General features: G+C 49.7%; 7 protein-coding genes and 1 non-coding gene across 8 annotated transcripts; 5 read left to right on the forward strand and 3 right to left on the reverse strand.

The window, feature by feature from the left end:
• Positions 1-149: 149 nt before the first annotated feature.
• On the reverse strand, positions 150-4,525 carry CI109_104574 (uncharacterized protein; the record flags this gene model as incomplete). The annotated part of the gene is made up of 20 exons (XM_032006667.1): positions 150-381; positions 442-784; positions 847-1,001; positions 1,068-1,213; positions 1,277-1,559; positions 1,613-1,625; positions 1,688-1,880; positions 1,936-2,032; positions 2,086-2,310; positions 2,373-2,594; positions 2,676-2,694; positions 2,757-3,111; positions 3,239-3,270; positions 3,580-3,672; positions 3,736-3,919; positions 3,983-4,060; positions 4,116-4,201; positions 4,258-4,291; positions 4,342-4,415; positions 4,474-4,525. The coding sequence occupies 20 exons, from the start codon at positions 4,523-4,525 to the stop codon at positions 150-152; spliced, it is 2,916 nt and encodes a 971-aa protein (XP_031859030.1).
• Positions 4,526-4,891: 366 nt separating this feature from the next.
• CI109_104575 (uncharacterized protein) lies at positions 4,892-6,577 on the forward strand (the record flags this gene model as incomplete). Its single annotated transcript, XM_032006666.1, has 6 exons — positions 4,892-5,013; positions 5,083-5,323; positions 5,407-5,771; positions 5,913-5,982; positions 6,052-6,171; positions 6,242-6,577. The coding sequence occupies 6 exons, from the start codon at positions 4,892-4,894 to the stop codon at positions 6,575-6,577; spliced, it is 1,254 nt and encodes a 417-aa protein (XP_031859029.1).
• Positions 6,578-7,363: 786 nt separating this feature from the next.
• CI109_104576 (uncharacterized protein) lies at positions 7,364-9,406 on the forward strand (the record flags this gene model as incomplete). Its single annotated transcript, XM_032006665.1, has 6 exons — positions 7,364-7,854; positions 7,948-8,090; positions 8,150-8,522; positions 8,601-8,676; positions 8,761-8,843; positions 8,920-9,406. The coding sequence occupies 6 exons, from the start codon at positions 7,364-7,366 to the stop codon at positions 9,404-9,406; spliced, it is 1,653 nt and encodes a 550-aa protein (XP_031859028.1).
• Positions 9,407-9,619: 213 nt separating this feature from the next.
• On the reverse strand, positions 9,620-10,846 carry CI109_104577 (uncharacterized protein; the record flags this gene model as incomplete). Its single annotated transcript, XM_032006664.1, has 4 exons — positions 9,620-10,030; positions 10,101-10,199; positions 10,278-10,432; positions 10,594-10,846. 4 exons carry the CDS (start codon positions 10,844-10,846, stop codon positions 9,620-9,622), a joined length of 918 nt encoding a protein of 305 aa, XP_031859027.1.
• Positions 10,847-11,342: 496 nt separating this feature from the next.
• CI109_104578 (uncharacterized protein) lies at positions 11,343-12,105 on the forward strand (the record flags this gene model as incomplete). Its single annotated transcript, XM_032006663.1, has 3 exons — positions 11,343-11,392; positions 11,456-11,743; positions 11,856-12,105. 3 exons carry the CDS (start codon positions 11,343-11,345, stop codon positions 12,103-12,105), a joined length of 588 nt encoding a protein of 195 aa, XP_031859026.1.
• A 329-nt stretch (positions 12,106-12,434) lies between these two features.
• Positions 12,435-12,549, forward strand: CI109_104579. Its single transcript, XR_004236755.1, has one exon. It is a non-coding gene; the product is annotated as a 5S ribosomal RNA (ribosomal RNA).
• An 828-nt stretch (positions 12,550-13,377) lies between these two features.
• On the reverse strand, positions 13,378-15,070 carry CI109_104580 (uncharacterized protein; the record flags this gene model as incomplete). Its single annotated transcript, XM_032006662.1, has 2 exons — positions 13,378-13,917; positions 13,973-15,070. 2 exons carry the CDS (start codon positions 15,068-15,070, stop codon positions 13,378-13,380), a joined length of 1,638 nt encoding a protein of 545 aa, XP_031859025.1.
• Positions 15,071-15,790: 720 nt separating this feature from the next.
• CI109_104581 (uncharacterized protein) lies at positions 15,791-18,619 on the forward strand (the record flags this gene model as incomplete). Its single annotated transcript, XM_032006661.1, has 1 exon — positions 15,791-18,619. The coding sequence occupies one exon, from the start codon at positions 15,791-15,793 to the stop codon at positions 18,617-18,619; it is 2,829 nt and encodes a 942-aa protein (XP_031859024.1).
• Between the last annotated feature and the right edge of the window lie 140 nt (positions 18,620-18,759).

Here is an 18,759-nt window from a genome sequence, read left to right on the forward strand (position 1 = left end):
ATGGGACTGCTCCTCTATTCGCTGGCATAATATGTATAGTTCATTGTTTGCATTCTCCAAGTCTCTCCGTTCTAGTATACTATTCCTGCAATGCGTTTGGCTTGTCCCATCCTTGACATTTGTTTTTCCGGGATCCGCCATCCGTCCGCTCAAAGCTCATCATGCTCCATTTCCGCTTTCATCTGCCTCCAATCCTTCCACTCTCCCGCACCCTGCAGCATGTCTTCAACAAGCATCGAGTTCGGATCATCGGCACCAGTGTCGGATTCGTCGACAGGGCCGACTGCTTGAGGTGGGGATGGTCGGATATTGATTTGAGGTTTGGCAGAGAGCGAAACTCCAAGAGATCGTCTCAAGAGAGATTCGACCAATTCAAAATACCTATGCAACGGCTACTTATCAGCCTGAACGAGATGTAGAACGGAAGCAAGTCGAACTCACGTTGTCGGATCAGCCACGCTGAAACCACTCCTGACCAATGTCGTATCGAACAAAACCCTGACAGTCTGCTTCAGTTCCTCCTCCTCTTCACTCTCCCTCAATCCCCCCTCCTCCTCATCGTCCTCTCCACCTGGGAGATCCAAAACGCGCTCGAGAAGTCCTTCTATCAACGGCGACTTCGGGTTGATCTCCAACACCTTTGGCAAGTTCTTCATCATCTGGAACATGGGGTCGTCTTGAGCGTCTTGCTGAGCGGCCATGATTCGTTGCATGTTTGCAGACCAGCCCATCGAGTCAACGACTATGGTGCAGGGCGAAGTGACAAGTCGGTTGGTCAGAACGACTGAATGTTTTGCTTCATGTCAGCACAAATATATATAATCTGATTGCTCAAACACAACTCACCATCGCTGATTTGACCAGCCAAATCCTTCTTGAGCCAATCGGTGAGAGGTTTGAATGCGACCTTCTGCGCTTCGAGCTCCTTCTTCTCTGCCTCATGCTCATCTTCGTCCCCGTACTTGAGACCTTTCTTGGACACGTCATGAGTCGTCATACCCCTGTTGGGACAAAGTTTATGTCAGCCTCATACGATCGATCGGACAACGGTCAGAAGCCACACTCACATGAAGTTATCGAGAGACGCCATCATGGGTTCATCAGAAGGCAGGTTTAGTAGCAAGACCTCGTAGCCCCGAGCAAGCAGCTTCTCCACGAAAGGAGATCGAGCAAGATCCTTGGCCACCTCGCCAACTCCAGCGATATAGTAGATCTGACAGAGTACTTTCAGTATACAATATTGCTGGAGATGACCATAAGCAGTTATGTTACTTACCTGCTTCTGTCCTTCCTTCCTGTTAGCCACGTATTCCTCCAAGCTGGTATAATTTGTCCTCGTGCTCTCGAACCTCAACAACTTGGCAAGCTTGATTTTGTCCTTTTGACTTTCGAGAAGCCCGATACGCAAAGCGTTACCGTAAAGTTTTGAGATTTCCTCGAACTTTTTGGGCTCATCGGCAGCGATACGAGTGAACAGATCCAAAGCCTTGCGTACAAGAATTCGTTGGAGTTGTGAGAGGAATCGGTGGTTCTGAAGTGTCTCACGCGAGACGTTCAATCTGCAATACAGTCAGATATAGGCCTTGGAACACGTGTAATTCGAGACACATACGGTAGATCGTCGGCTGACAGGGGGGAAACGGACACATCAGCAGCAGTCAAACTATCTGAAAGCGGACTAGCTCACCATCAACGGTAACCTTCAGGAAGCTTAACCATCTAGGCATGAATTCCTCTCCCAAATCATCGGTGATGAAAACCCTCTTGACCATGAGTCGAACATTATTGATACCACTTGTGATTCTTTGCCAAAAGTCTTTCGGAAGCTGAGCAGGGATATACATGATAGCTCGGAATGAAACTCCAGAACCGGTGTCACCCTGATAATAGTGGCAAATGAGCGTTTGGTCAACGGGGACCAACAATGGGACTGACCTTGAAGTGGGACCAACCAAGAGTTTCAGCAGTCTGATCTTTGGAGACGGCCTTGTAGAATTCTGTGTACTCTTCGTCTGACACCTCCTTGGGCTCCCTACTCGTCGGTCAGCCGCATAGCCTCAGGCGAATGTCGTAAGTGCTACTCACCTCATCCAGATTGGAGCTTTATCGTTGACACGAACCCATTTCTCATCGACGACCGTCTCAAACTCGTCCTCCTTTGGAGTCTGCTCATCGGAGTCAAGATCATCGTTGAACTCGTCGTCGTCGCCATCGGCTGTAGGGGATTGAGGGGCTGGAATGGGGACTTTTGTCGTTTTGCGCTCTTTGATGTATATCGGGAAGGTCGTAGAGAATGTTGAGTGTTTTTCACTTCGCCAGATGTTAGATCTCAGATCACACAGCTGTACGAGGCAAAACAAAGCTGGACTCACATCAACTCTTTCAGCTTGTTCACAGACAAGAACTCTCCTTGGTCCTCTTCGATAGTCAAGACTATCTCAGTTCCTCGACCAAGAGTGTTACCCCGCGGATCTGGGAAGACTTCGAACGAGTCGCCTGTGGCTGATGAGACGAAAGTGTATTGAGTAGGGTTTGGGTTGGAGGAAGTCGCCGGAGGGAGAGATGATACTCGAGCGGTAGGAGATACGAGGAAACTAAGCGAAGAGTTAGTTCAAATCGTTAGTGGAGTGCGTGATAGATGAAAACGAGATGGAATGAAGGCGAATGCGACGTACCAACTGTAGAAACCAAGACCTACAAAGGCGTCAGCTCAAGCTTCTTGATGACAAGAAACTACGCAGTAACATCTAGCTCACCGAACTGTCCGATCAGATTCCCGTCGACTCCCTTCCCCTCTTCTGCCTTCTTCAAGAACTCGCTAGTCCCACTCCTCGCGATCGTGCCCAGATTCTTCGTCAACTCATCTTTACTCATCCCAATGCCCGTATCCCGGATGATGATCTGACCGGTCTTGCCAGCGGAATCCTCGTCGATATTGACCTCGATAGTGACATTCCCTTCGCCAGCGGACATGACAGATCGGTCGGTGAGTGCTGTCAGACGAAGTTTCTCAAGTGCATCGTTGGCGTTGGAGAGGAGTTCACGGAGGAAGACTTCTTTGTGGGAGTAAATGGAATGGATGACAAGGGATCGGAGTCGAGCGATGTCGGACTGTGGCCACAATTGGGAAGGTAGAATATTGAGGAGAGAACGAGGTCTGTCAGCATTTTACATTGTCTGCCAGCCGTAACTCCGTCAGAGGTCGGAGCGACTGCTCGACGCACTGCTGACAACGTACCTCATATCTGAATGTCTCAGTCCCACCTTCGCCTGCGCTTTCAGCTCCGATTAAAGTTGTCAGACACGCAAGAGCGGTCACGAATGCGCCTAATACCCTCATAATCCCGCCGTTCTATGTGACAATAGATTTCAGGAAGTTGGATACTATTCAAGAGATGCTTAAAGTCATAGCGCTTGACGGTCAGTCGCGTTGAATGCGGTAGAAAGTGCGAGCAAGATGTGATGACGTGGAACCCCGGATCAAGCTATTTCTGGCGGTGTCAGGGCGAATTCATGCATCAATTCACGGCGATCTTAGTAACATCAACAGATCCAGTCGCTATGCATTGCTCGACGCACTGCCCAGGATTACACTGAGAGCTTCTGCCGTGTTCCCTTTCTCCTCTTTGATCAGCCCCGCGATCGCCTTGAACTTGGGGTCTATCGCGTCGCCTAGACACAGTCAACCGTTCAGCTTCTGATTTTCAGGAAACGCCAGTGAATCATACTACCTACCTAGTAATTGGAACAGGAGCGATTCTGTGGTTGTCACGACCCCTCCAGCTCTCTCTATCCTACGAAGAGCGACTGGTATTTCTTGCTTATTACATGATGACACAGCGTCGGCTAGAACATAGACGTTTGGACTACTTGGGAATTTGAGTAAATCCAATGCTGTTTGAAGGACGCAGACGTGAGACTGCAAGACCGGACGGACCATGAGTCAGTCGTGATAACGAGGTTTCAAGTACCATACACTTACCTCGATGCCTGCAACGATGTAGTTGTCATACTCTCCTTCTTGGAGTAGTTTTCGAGTATCATCCGTTACCATCGAGAACTGTAGACGCACATCAGACCGCACAGCTAAATCCTCTACTAAAAGCTGGACTCACCCGCGTCTTGGGATGTATACCCAGATTCAACGACGATGGACCATTGTCAACGATATTTGTGATTTCGGAAACAGTCGCTCCCAAAGCTACACGTTCTCAGAGTTATAAGTTGTCCTACTGAGCAATAACTGATTGCTCATACCTTTGGGGTTTTGCTCGGTGATCAAGGTCGGTATCTGTGAGAACGGTCAACAGCCACCACGTCATATCGGTTGTCCTATCTCACTTCTAGGATATGGGCAGCTTTCACCATCTTGCATATCATTGAAGTGATAGCGTCGAAGCCGTAGATTGCAGAACCTACAAAATCACGATCAACATTGGGAGCGAACCTTGATGGCAGAGGACATTGGCGTACGAAAACGTTCTTGCACATCACAGACGAGTAGGAGGGTCTTGCGCGCGCTCATGTTGACTTGTCAGATCTCTTCACAGCGGCTATCATAGGAGAAGACAAGGACGAAAGGATCTGCTTGAATGTGTTTGGTATCCAAGCAGGACCATGGGGATGTTCCGGCAGGGTATGTAACCGGTATATTAAAGCGAGCTGATTAGAAAACGTTTTGTAATCGGTTCTAATCGTATTCTTTTACAGGCACGATCTGAGTGTCCTAATTGAAGTGACGTCAACCTTGAATAATCTACCTCTTGCGCTCGAAATCTAATGTTCTCGTTCTGTCGTTGTTGTTGATTTGTTTTCGCTCCTGATCCAATCGTATTCCCAACAATCGACACCTACCAGATCATCCGGCTGGTGAATTATTACATCCAGTAACATGCCTCCCAAGACACCCTCACTACCCGCACCCACTGCACAGCTGGGTTTGCAGGAATGGCTTAAGCTCTTGGCGTCCCGAGGCGTAGATATGCGAATAGCCATGGGTTTGGCCGCGAAGATGTAAGTGAAGCGAGGGCATCAACCAGCAAGCACAATAGACAGACCGAACTGATCTGCTTGATATGATAGCTACAAGTCTCACGGGACGATTGAACGGTTATCAGAGCTCACTCCGCAGAAGCTCGCACCCTTGATCGAAGATAAAGACGCTCGGAAAACTGTTCTCAACGCTGTAAGAGGATTGGCGGCCGGCGAGCCTGTTGTCAAGAAGCGAGGAAGGGATGGTGATCTACTAGAGCCGCTGAAGACTGGAGTGGCGGAGCCAGACGTACCACTAGATATGGACTTTCACTTTGTCATGGATGTAGAGGTCAGTCCTCGCTATCAACTCCTTCGTGCTGTATCACCCTTGCCTTCAAAATTGCTAACTCTGTGCACTGTGAATGGAAATAGCAACTCTTACCACTATCGTTGACAACCAACCGTGCTCCTGTCAGCACAGCTTGGTCATATACCATCTGCCAGAGACTAGGTTTCGATCATCTCGAATCCCTCTCTATAGCCCAAACATATGTCCACATCAACAGCTTAAAACACGCTCTCATGCTTGGTAACATCCTCGGGGAGGAAGAGACCAGAGAAGCAGAAAGGGAAGTGAGCGAGTTGCCTGGGGCAGAAAAAGAAGGATGGGGGAAGAAAGGGCGAGATGATGTGAAGAGGGGAAGAGGGAGAGGATGGAAGGGAAAGGGCAGGCAGGTGGAGCCTCATCCGGTTTCAGCAGGGAGTGCTCAGCCGTGGGTGGGGTTGATGCGAGCTAAGTAAGTCGGGTCGTCAGGACATTCCATGTACCTCTCAAGCTGACCACTACGCTGACAACTACGTAAAATAGGATGTAAGTTTGGCATCATACCGAAACCATCGAGGGAAACAACCTGACACGCCGCTGATAAACCCAACAGACCTATCATAGAACGGCCGGACGGGACTTGTCGGGCTATACAGAAAGGTGTACCGGTCGGTCCCAGCCAGGTGAGTGTCCCCGATTGAGCATTGGAATAAGCAGAACCTGGCTGACACCTTGGATTCACCTACTTGTAGGCCTACCTGTACATCACGAAAACGTTTAAAGATTATACACCACATGTACTAGGAGCGATGAAAGTCGTTGCAGACTCATATGAGCCGGAAGAGCTGAATCGATTAGGACTACATCTCTACGTGAGCCTTAATCATTCGTTGCCTCAGGATGCCTCAAGAATGAGTAGCTCATCGGTAGAAACATTCGCAGAACGATTTCAAGCCCGACGTTGTGGAATGGGGTCAAAGGGGTATACTAGAGCTTGCAAGAGTGTTGGAAACAGTGAAAGGTCCAATCGTTACGGACGACGAAAAGCCGCGAATACCCAATACATCTTCACCGCAAGTCCCAAGCTCCGATCCTATCGATGGGACACTGGAGATCAAAGACGAGCCGGAACGAGAAGAAGATGAAGAACCGAGACGGAAGAAAGTCAAAGTTGAAATGACAGTGGAGGAATATGAAGCGTTGTTGGATGCCGAGGATGGTGCGGGGGGTTTCTTAGAAGGCGGAGATATAGTAGGAGCAGTCCAACAGGTTGGATAACGTAGTATCTGGCGTACCAAGTTTGGATGGACTGGTACGCTCTGGATTCGCATACATCTTTTCCGAAGCCCATGAAGGACGTATGCATCCTTCGCTGTTCTGGTATTCCAGCGTCAATGCAACACTTGTGCGTACATTATGTCGATCTTTCATATATAACATTACAGGTTGGAGGTTGTTGTATGTCACGCATTGAAGGCACACCACCCCTATCACTACTATTACTGGTGTCCTATCCACGGTTACAATATGACTTGGATCCGTACTCCCCGAGAGCCGTACGCTATTCGGTTCGCACTTCGTACAATGTCCAAGCAAGAAGTTTGGACGGGAAGTGTGTGATGATTGCCCTTATCAAATGCCAAGCCGAACTGTAGGAGTAAATTAAGTAAATAGTTACGTACGGGCAGTTGTGGCACGGCATTCCAAGTTACCCGTATCACCTCTCAGTTCTCAGCAATAACGCTTATCAACGTGCGTTTGTCTGTCCACGAGACCTTTGTCGTCGACGGCCCTGGTACCTTCGGCTCAAGAGAAGTGCACCGCTAATATGAGTGTCCACTGCTGTGCGTATATCGCCGAGGAATCGTCTGAATGTCTGGCATCGGAATCCGAATGAGATAGTACGACCGTGCATTCAGCCTGTAACAGTAATCTAAATCACAAATGACTTTCGCTTGATCATCTTGAGGCTGTCTCAATCGTCTGATACTATTGACCGTCCACAGTCCGGTACGCTTAGAGCTTAGACCGGACCAGATCTATCGAATCCTTCAGCCGTAGACCATGCCCAGTCCTCGCTCTCACTTGTTACCCTTCCTCCTCACGTTGCTAGCTTTAGAATTGGTTGTCACTGCCGGTATCCCGTATAACATTTCGGTATCGGACCAATCACCCACCATCATCTACAAACCTGAACTAGACACCTACCCGAATTTAGGCTGGAACCTGACCTACACCGATTCCTCCTATGCCACCTACTCCCCCGACGCAATCGGTAAAGGTATCTCAGCACACAATACTACCGTACAAGGAGCGACGGCCACGCTCAGCTGGCTCGGAACAGCAGTGTACGTCAGGCTGGACGCCAGCGTGGGGAACGTCAGTGTAGTAGTGGATGGGACTAAAGGCGCGGAGAGGTCAAGTGATGATGGGATCATGTTCGTTAAAGGGTTGGAGGAGAAATGGCATACTGTTGTCATACAAGTGACGGGTAGAGCAGGGGTCAAGTTGTATGGAATCACATTCACGACTGTAGTGGGTCTGGGACAGGATTAGTGAGTGGTGTACCCGTTCTCCTGCCCCCAACCCACAGCCGAGTCACTGGGCTGGGAAAATACAAGACTTCTGACCGTTGAGTTTCGCATTAGCCCTGCGAACGCAAAGATTGGAACCATCAACTCCACTGTCGAGCCGATCTATACAGACAATGCGACAGGCACGATGAGGATAAACGAGACCTTTGATGTATCTCAAGGCGATTGGGATACCCAAACTACAGTAGGGTCACTTGGTGAGTCTTCACGCAAATACACTGACAGAGCATCAAACTTACTACTCGATTTCGGACAGCCACAAACGACAAAACAGTCTACAATCGTCTCCAAGCGACCAGAAACAGTTCCACCGTATCTTTCAACGTGCCCGACAACACGTCTCTCGTCCTAATTTACGGATCAGTAGGTGATAATCATCGATCATATCAAATCACGCTCAAATCGCCTTCGGTTCCATCATCTTCGCCGTACGTTGCGAACAATACGAACAACGTGACCACGCCTACTACGCAAACCTTTATGGGGGAGAGCGCGTGGGCAAGTGTCGATCAAGTGCTGTATTATGCAGCATTGGACCCGACGATACAGTATGGAGTGAGGGTGATGCATACCGCGCTCAACACCAGAGTGTGGGATATGAGCGAGGTCGTCTACATCAAAGCGGATGGGTGAGTGACCACCGCCCGATGGATTTACAACCATCACCAGTGGGTGCGTGATGCTGATCATCGTTGTTTCCATTGTAGGGCTGGAACTAGCTCTGCTGGAAGAGGCAGTAGCGGCGGAGGCGGATCGAGCAAAACAGCGATTATAGCAGGTGTTGTGAGTTCATCGCCTGATCAATCATGTCTCCTAGCCTCACTATCCCACAAGAGTAGAGGACTGACGGGATAAATCATGACGCAGGTGGGAGGGATAGCGGCAATTGCAATCTTGGCGTTCTTAATTTGGTTCTTCTACTATCGTCGTCGAAAAGCCCACAAGTCCACGTACGTGTTCTTCGGCAGCAGCATTACTCGTGCTCTCCACGATCATCCGCTGATTTTCACTCGGTCGTTTGAGTAGTGCCCAAGAAGAAAGCTTTGATCCGAAATCATTCGAGATTGACCCATATCGCGATCCGAACGCCTTTGTCGTACATATCGAGAACCGTGATCAAGATGGTACAGAAGAAGAATATAGAAATCCGACAACTTCGCCTACAACAGTACATCGTTCTCAAAATTTCACGAATTCGAATCGCGATCCCTTGAGTGTTGTCACTCCTCTCTTACAGCATCACGATCAACAAATGTCTGTTCCGGAAAGCGCTGAAGGTCAGACCAACGTACCTCCTCTGATGAGAGAAACAAAGGCAAGAACAATGAATCGTGGTCAAAACGCGGCAACATCCAGACCGTTACCAGTAACGCCAACGATCTCGACCGCAGAGAGCTATGGAGTGATCCAGGAAAGGGATGCGGGTATGTATGTTGTGAATGGGGATGAGGAGGTGGATGGAAATGAAACGGTACCGCCTAGTTACGATCCGCAATGGGCTAGAAGGCCATAGACCATTCAGATGTGAGGGGAATATTCGGGACGGAAGATTGAACAGGAGAATCAGTAACATTCGCCGTTGTATACAGTATTATTCGGGTATCGTAGTTAGCAGGATTTCTTTCTGTCTTTATTGGATGACGCAAGATCAGTCATGTATCGTTTATCGCGCTCTGTGACTGTGTACCTTTTAAGCCGTGTTCGACTTATGCATGAATATATACATCTAAGCAAGTTTCGCGTTCTTGCTTGAGACCTTTTGCCAATCGAGACTCTTGAACCAGTCCTGGGCATACTGTCTCCTATCCCAAACACCGTACTTCTCACCGAGATAAGCGTGTTCGAACAAGTTCAACACTGCCACTGGAGAAGGATGAACGCCGTTCTTGGAAGATCGACCACTTCCACCGAAAGAGGATGTAGATCGCTTGTTCAGTGGAGGTGATGATGTGGTAGATGATTCTTCGGTGTTGCTAGAGGGGTTGGTAGGTTCGGGAGAACCGGTAGAAGGGGGTTGAGCGAAGAGGGGAAGACTGCCTTCTCGTCCTCGTTGAGATCGTTGAGTGACAAGAAGAGTACCAGAGGCGAAAGTGGGGATGACATCAAGATCGGCTTGGTTGGCACCAGATCGAACGATCTATAGACATCCGACGTTCAAGTTAGTCTTCGCACGTACCGGTCGAGACGGAAGAGGACTATTCGCTCACCCATAACCAACCACCACCAACGATGCCCTCAGCGAACGCCTCGACCTTCTCTTGCAAATCTCTAAATTCTCTCGGCACTTGCTTGGGCTCGTCAGCGGTCTATTTGAACGCGAGTCAAAATCATGATATCAGTACTTGACAATGCCTCATGGTCCGGTACAGACGGAAGGTACTCACCAGTCCCTCCAGGAAGAAACTGTTATTCAATAACAACGCTGCGTAGTTGTATGTCAAACCCAAGGAGCTGTCCCGAGCTGTTGACGAGAGGAGGTCGGTCATGTCGAGTCCGTATTTATCCCATTTCTGCTTTGTCTCGACGAGCGCGGGGTTGTCTGTGGGGGGCAGGGGGAAGTCAGCATGTATCCACCTTGGCCTATTGGTCGAATCGTTGGGCCCTATTTGTGGGGTTCCTCCATAGTTGTAGCTAGACGAGATGTGACATCTTCCGTAATAGGCGCTTTGAACGAAGTCAGGTAGAAACCGTCGCACTCACTCCTGACCTCTGCTTGTAATCTCTCCCATAAGCCACCCTGCCATTCTTGCAACCTGTCAAAGTTTGCTTTTGGCAAGAAACCATTGACCCCATCCAAGATCCTATAATCTATAGAAGTGGTGTTGACTCCAGCTGCAGCTGCTGCTGGTGCTCGGGACGAAGCGGAGGCGATAAATGATCGAGTTTGCGTAGCACGGGGCAAGGCGGTCGATGCAAGTGCTGATCGGATGAAAGATGGGGAAGGTCGTGACATTGTGTATGTATGTGAATGGAAGGAGGTCTGTATGAGAACGTGAGTTTGTTGTGTTATGTCCAAGTTGTATAGCCTGATCACGTAGGTGTATGTGTTGCAACAGCGAACGCCAAACGTCGAAAAAGTCGAAAGTCTCGTCCACGCTACCAAAGGGTAAGACACCGTGGGAAAGTCATGGTGCATGAGAAATGCTGTCACGTGATCGTTCCGATGGAGATTGAGAGAAATACGCCCTATGATGATGATGTATTATGTATTTTTGGATCCATCGCCGGATAACGATAACTGGGAAGAGTCTCGACAACGATGATGCGCATCATAACGGCATACAACTGAAAGGGGATCGACAATTGACGTCGTTGAGGAAATGATATAAAGCAGGAAGAAGAAGGCACTGTCTGTCCCATCGAATCGAATCTATGATTATTTATCTCTCAAACCTAATACTATCCAAACGCACGACTTCTTCTAATAGAGTAAACAATCAATAATCACCATGTCCTCCAACCTTCGTAACGTCCTCGATCCCAAGGTGGTGAAAGTCGCGTGAGTCCGTTTGCTTTCACTCCGTTCTAGTACTCCATGACTGATGGGGGTTGAACGTCGTAGCGTCTCGTCCACCACCCCTGGATCTTCCAAGAAGAACCTCATCAACCCTTCCTCGTCTGACGAAGACCAACCATGGTCCGCCAACGTGCCTTCCCATCTCCATCTCACTTTCCCCGAACCGATCTCGGCGACTCATTTCGCACTTACCTTCCAGGGTGGGTTCGTGGCTACTTCAGCTGCTGTGTGGGTTGCAAGGGTAGAAGATAGGGATGGAAAGGCCGTAGGATTGGGTTTGATGATGGGTGGTAAGGTTTACCCGGAGGACAGGAACAAGAGACAGGTCTTCGAGTGAGTGCGCGGTCAAATTGTTCACCCTTAGATCCCTATCGCGAAGTACCATGGTCTTTAGTACACTCATACAGAGGACTCAGTACTGATCACTCTTCCTACTCCCTCGCAGAATCCCATTCCCTCAGAGCGGTCTCGCAACAGAGGAGGAAGAACCTACCTCGGCTACCAACAGCGGTCCCAACATCGTCACCGAAGTCCTTCCGGACCACGCTACCACCCCTCAGAAGCGAGAACACGCTCAGCGTCAGCACGAAGAACAAAAACCTCCTCTCTTGACCGAGCTCAAGATTGAATTTGAGAAGAGTTCGGACCAGTATGGTCGAGTTACTCTCTACTCTATCGAAGTCTTGGGAGCGTAATCGCGTCGACCTGAATCGGATCGAGAAGGACCATACGTATGTTGTGATATGAAAGAGGGGGCTGAGAACAAATTAGATCCACGTCCGGAACACGTAAGGGACATCGCATGGTATTATCATACACGTTGGCAGGCAGCAATGATGTCTAGTTAGGAAAGCAATCATGTATACCAGTATTAGCACTGCACTTCGCCTCCTACTTCACATCATTACTCCATAGTCCTACCTGCTGGCAATGAATAGAACCAAGAACCCATTGACCAATCAGAACTCATCATTCCTGCCTTGAGACAACTGATGGTGTACAAGCCAAAAAGCTCCCGTTTATCTACGGCCATAGAAGCTAGAAAACGCCGCATCCCGTCTGATCTGCGCAGCTAAGCTGGCTATCGCTCGGTTAGTACCAAGGTGGGGGACCACTTGGGAATCCCGGGTGCTGTAGTTTTTTCTTTTTCATCGAGATGATACATGCATGCATGCATTCTGGAAGTGTATAATCTTTTTTGTTGACGATGGTGTGGAAGAGATGGATGATGGTTTTTGTTGACGATGGTGTGGAAGAGATGGATGATGGTGAGGAAGGGTGGAGAGATGAGATAAAAGGGAATTTCTCCGATGCGATGTATTTTCGACAGAAAACTTCCGAATATTGGTGTAGTAGACTTGTTGAAGGGTGGACGAACACGAATTTGACGTATGTTGCTTGAGATTTTCGAAGTGAAGAGGCGCATAGTGGAAAGGCGCCATTGTGTCGATCATCAGCTCGCAAACACACGATGACTTTGGAAGTAACGACGGTATCTTCGTTGCACCATTCAATATTAGGACGAAAGGTTGCATTTTCATCCTAACCCCTCAGCTTCCCACGATCATATTGGTTGAACAGTATGAATCCTCCTTCTACTCCTTCGCCCTGGTTCCCTTCCCTCCACCACTACCTCGCCTCTCTGACTACGGCCCCTTCTCCCCCATCCTTCCCCCTAAGTAAGAAATAATTGCCAAGATAAAGGTGGCACGATGTACAATCAAAACAGACGGTACTATGAATGATAATGGAAATGATCAATGTCATTGTCGTGTCGTGTCGTGTCAACTCGCCCCAGGCATTTGTCGATCGTAACGAGAAGGTGTTAAAGGTGAGCGTACAACAAGAAGATAACAAAATTGCGTGCAAATGAATAGCTATACAGATGATGAAGTGGAAAACAGGCGAAATGTGTCGAACCGAATGATAAAATGGTAATCTTGACAAAGTTCGTTACTTGAGCCAGCTCAGAAATCCTCAAGATCAGGCTTTGACAACGTCGCCGCGTGAGGAGAATTGTGGAAAGTCGGACCAGCATATTTCATGCCCATCCCAGATCCGTGTCCCAGCGATGCTTTCCTCTCCAATCCTTCTTGCCCAGCACCGTGCAGTCGAGGGAACTCTCCTGATCCTACGATAGGCAGAGATCCATTCTGCTGCTTACCGATCAGGTTGCCATTGGCAGATGCGACACTTTTCGCGGGGGTTTGTGGTGCTCGGTGAACGTTGAAGCCGGTATGGAAAGGAATGTAGGAATCGAAGGCCGAGATAGCGCGTGTGACAGGTGCGGAAGCAGTAGGTATGCCATCGAGGGACAGTCGACGTGATTGGGCAGGACGAGGGTGCAGGGGTGATGGTACTGCTGGAGAATGAGTTGGGACTGGAATTTGTCCAGTTGGGATGTTGGAAGTGGTAGACTTTGAGGATTTGCTTTTGCGGTCGGATGGTCCAGGCTTAGCATTGCGTCGAGGAGTGCTTTCATTTGGCGCTTGCAATTTCTGCTGCCACTGTGATGCCGTCCAATGTTAGACCACTCATATGTACCATTACATGAAGACTTACGGTCAACTCCTGGCCCCCAATAACCTCAGGCATATCCCATACGGCAGACTCATCGCCGCTGTCCACACCCTTCTTGCCAGCTTTCTTCACCTTTCCTGCTGCGTTCTTCGGCTTCGGAATTTGCGCCAATCCGCCAGATGGGAGACTCTTGCTCAGCCCTGATATATCAAAAGATGAGTCTGCAGGGAAGTCGACAGCCAAGGTGGATTGTTCAATGGGATCTTCAGTCTGGGCATGCTTGCTCCCCTTAGGTCTAGTTGCGCTGAGACCGGATGGTTTTGTTGGCAGACCGTTCGAGGAGTTTTGCTGCAAATGTGCGGACTCGGGTATATCGATATCTTGGGTTGGGCTAGTCTTCGATGCCTTCTTCCCTCGCCTTCCAGTCTTGGCCTGATTCACCTCCACTTCAGACGGGACTTCTTGACCAGCCTGCTGCCTCGGTCCACGACCACCTCGGCGTGCAGGAGCTGGTGATCCGTCTCTCCCTCCTCGTGGTTGCTTGGCAATTCCTCCGTGTCCAGATTCGTGTTCATTGTCTACCAACCGATCTTGCTTTCCTTTCCTTCCTTTCTTCTGCCGACCCAAAGCCAAGTCCATATCCTCCTTGGCGAGCGAAAGCATTCCTCTTTGCGGAGGCACCTCCTTGGCAGGCGAAGTCACACCTAGCAAATCGAAGAGTGTTTCCTCATCTTCCGAAGAAGGCTCGTGTTCCTGTTCGTTACCCAATGAATCATCTTCATTCGCTACCAGCGTATCGTCACCGACGGGAGCATGACGCTGTTGGGAAGGTTTAGCGCCTCTTCGCGGTTTTCGGGCTTTCCGTTGTGGTGTAGGAGTTGCCGGTTGATCTGTCATTAAGGGCAGATCGGAATGGGGATCGGCGGAGGAGGGAGAAGTAGGTTTCCGTAGATTGGTCGCCGACTTCCGAGAAGGGATATCTCCTCGTGATGGTGTACCGGGACGAGATGTGGACCCAGGTCGGGACGTTGTTCGTTGTAATGGGACTGATGGGACAATGGTACTGTTATGTGAGTGGGGATGTGAATGTGTTCGTGTATGTTGTCTGGAGGAAGAAGGGATGTTTGAACGATTTGACATGCTGTCAGGTTGAAAGGATGATCAGCTCAGGGCTGGGCGGTGCAAGCAGGCAAGGCTACACGTAGACAAGCCAATGATGTGATGTGAGGCGAGTGAGATGAAATATAGATAGACACTCACTCAGTACCGATTTCGTGATAACGTGTGCGTTGCAGCAACTCCTCAACAATCAGTTAACCCGCTGAGGTACAGGACCTGAATGGTGTTGTGACAGAATCGACTCCGGAACTTGCTAGATTATCGAAATGTAAAAAGGTGCGCGAGTACGATGTTTACGAGTGTAGTTGCGGGGTGTCGTCGCGGGACAACAGATGGAGTTAACAAGGATCAGGAATGATAAGTGACTTGATTGATGTGAATGGGATACGATGTGGATGAGGTGAACTCTGATGATGTTGTGTAGATTGAATGATTGAATGATTGAATGATTGCGTTGCATTGCATCTACCCGAGTATTGGTGGCAATAGTGACAGTCAGCCTGATATCTCAGCCAGTTACTCTTTCAAGCATAGTGTCCCTGACATTGTTCACTCCGATTATTTCCTTGTCACCTGTGTTTTCTCGCGATCCACTTTAAACGGTCCAATACAAATCAATACATCTTACCTTCTACCACTTCGTATGGCTTGACCTCATCAAGCATAGCGGATTCACCGGTCATGTAAGTTACCTCTTCACCTCGCTGACAAATGAGGCTCTTCTGACTTCCACTTGTTAGCATGCTCCGCCGAATCCGTATCAAGCTTCGTCTTCCCGCTGTCCCTCCACAACGCTTAACATTCCATTCTCGCGCCACTTCCTCCGCCGCTGCTCTTGCTCGCATTCACGTTCAAGAGCACTATGACTCTGATCCATATGGAACAGCTTACGGTGCTGGACCTTCTCGCTTACCGTATACGCCCCGGCAGTCGACAGTCCGACAAACAACACTCGCAGTGAACCCCTCACAGTCACATGCGCCACTGAACGCTCATACCGCTGCCAAAACGTTAAGAGAACACTTGCACTCTCTCAATCATGGATCTTATGCCACTACAAATACTCTGATCCTCTCACTACTGCGAAGTCTAGACCCACAGCGACAAGGCGGTTCCGCTTCTCTCGAAGACACCGTATCTTCGTTATCTCGACTAGAGCTCCACACCATTCTGCATCATCTCATACGCCAAGGCAAGGTAAAGGTCGCCGCCGCTCTGTTAGCACAGACATTATCAATGGCTCCGCGATCAGCTCGAAGACGACTGGTCTCTTCTCGTACTATCGACGCCTTATTCAAGAAGTGGCCAAATTTGACACACCGGCATCGAGATGTTTACCAACCGCTGCCTACTCTCGAGCCTACTTTTGCAGAGCAGCTCAGTCCCACACCGAGTCCCCTTCTTCAATCCCTTCTTGACATACTCGAATCGCTGCAAGATGTTCGACTTCGGAGACCTCCAGAGCTCTACGCGAACATCATTCGAGTCTGTGTCAATGAAGATTTGCCTGATCTCGCTTCAAAGATATATGTGGGATTGGTAGAAGAATGGGTAACGGAAGGACGAGTCGCAGAAGGCGCTAGTCCGGAGGACTTCTATCAAGGTGGTGGACCGCCCCGCGAACAGGAGCAAGCAAGGGTCTCGGAGATGTTGAAAAGATGGTGGACAGGTGTAAGGACCTGGCGACTCCCCGGCGAAGTCCTATCTCCGCACGATCGACTCGATCTCTGGCATCCGCGACATCTGTCTCTAGGAGAGAAGATGCGCAACTTCCCAGTACCACTCGCTACCTCTCCTCCATCAACTGTTCCAGAACCGAAAGCGGTTTGGCTCAACCTCATAGTGAATAGCCTCAAACTCAATCCATCAACAGTGTCGCCCGCCGAATTCGCTGCGTCGATGCGCGCTCTGGCTATCCTTGCCAACACCATCTTATCACGTACTTTGCCCATAGTTGCTCTCGGACGCTTGCTCAGTGCATGCAAGGTCGCACCATACAAACCGGATGTGTTCCCCGACAACGTGATTTCCCGACCGGATGAGGACGCTTGGGCATACACTGCGCATACCCAGATCCACGTCACACTCATGTCGCTGCTCTTCAGTCCACCTATCTCTGCTGATTCCATGGCGATGATCGAGGCGAATCGCGATCAGAGCTCGGAGGCCAATTCTCCGGAAAGTCAATCAAGCTTCCAAATACCACCGCCATCATCGCTCGGTCGCTACATGACACCGCCATTATCTTGGGCATCCTGCAATATCCTTCTCAACTACACTTTCGGTGCATTGCGAGCACCAGCTGTCCTGCGAAGGTTAATGAACTACATGAAAACTGTATTCGGAATGGGCAAGCAGGATCCAGCGGTCTACAACAAGGTTTTGAGCAGTGCCTCGAAGATCCAGGAGAACAAGGTAGCCGCTCAAGCGGAGCTGGCCCTGTTCGACAAGGTCAACACGAAGTGGGCGCGACCGACGCATGCGCCATCAAGGAGAAAAGACGACAGAACGTTCTTCTCCGCCCAAGTCATTCCCAATACGGATTCGACCCCGGCCTCTCTCGACGAGTTGTCCTCCGATCCGACCCTTCCTCTCCCCTCCAACGGTAGTTCTTCTCCGTCACCTTTACCCAACGAGGATTCGATTGTTAGCCTCCTGACCCACTACACTGTTACGAGTCAATTCGACAAACTTGAAGATTTGATTTATCAGTCTATTCCCTTCCTCGATTTCTCATCCCAGATGTCTCCAGCCGAAGTCACCTCTCGCGCTGAAGACCATGGCCTTACTTCCGCTCTCGGTCGCAGTGGACGACCGGCCCCTCAAGCCCTTACGCCTAATATCTACGCCGCGATGCTTATCGGCGCTGAAAAGGCTGGCAGGACGGGCTTGGCCCAGCGAGTCTTTAGGGTTGCCTTGCAAGCGGAACAGCAGATGGTTGAGCAATTCACGGGCGATGAGAACGACAAGTCTCTCGCTCATTCCTATCGACTTCCAGTTGGGGTATTCACGACCATGCTTCAAGTGTGGGAAAACGAAGTTCGAGCAGGGACGAGTGCGCTAAAGCACAATCAAGGTATGAAGTCTACGCCGATCGGGTGGACTGTGCCGAAGAAGTATGAGAGGTTGAACCGACAAGATGCAGCGGGACAAATGGCGATTTTGACCCATGAATTGGTTCGAAATCGATATGCTCAAGGAAGAGGCGAAGGAGCTTTGGACAAGAAGTATTTCGAAGCCTTGGTCCGAGTTTGTAGAGTCCGATGGGGTTTGGGAGAGCACAACGCGACGTTGAAGAAGTGGGAGCTGAAGAGGGAAGTAGTGGAGGTGATTAGGGATATGGAAGAGTGGGAGGTGGAAGTGAACGAGGCGTTGGTGATCAAGTTGGGCGGAGGAGGAAGGAATGTCGACAAGGATGCGAATCCTGTCAACATAGTGAAGAAAGGAAGACCTCAGTCTGGACAATGGCCCGAACCGGCAAAGTTGTTGAGGAGGATGGTGGGACATGCGGGAGGGAGAGAGGTGGATTTGAGCGTGTTGGAGAAGGGCGAGGCGGCGGGGAGGTCTTAGGTGATAGGTGACATATCATAGCATAGCATAGCTCACGTATCTCGCATGTACAGTACGAGTACTGGTATCATTTACACGTCCAGTTGTCTACGTTAAGAGACGACACATAGCATAGCATAACTCACATATCTTGCAGGTAC

The sequence above is a fragment of the Kwoniella shandongensis genome, chromosome 8, assembly GCF_008629635.2.
Source record: "Kwoniella shandongensis chromosome 8, complete sequence".
In the NCBI taxonomy this organism is placed as follows: domain Eukaryota; kingdom Fungi; phylum Basidiomycota; class Tremellomycetes; order Tremellales; family Cryptococcaceae; genus Kwoniella; species Kwoniella shandongensis.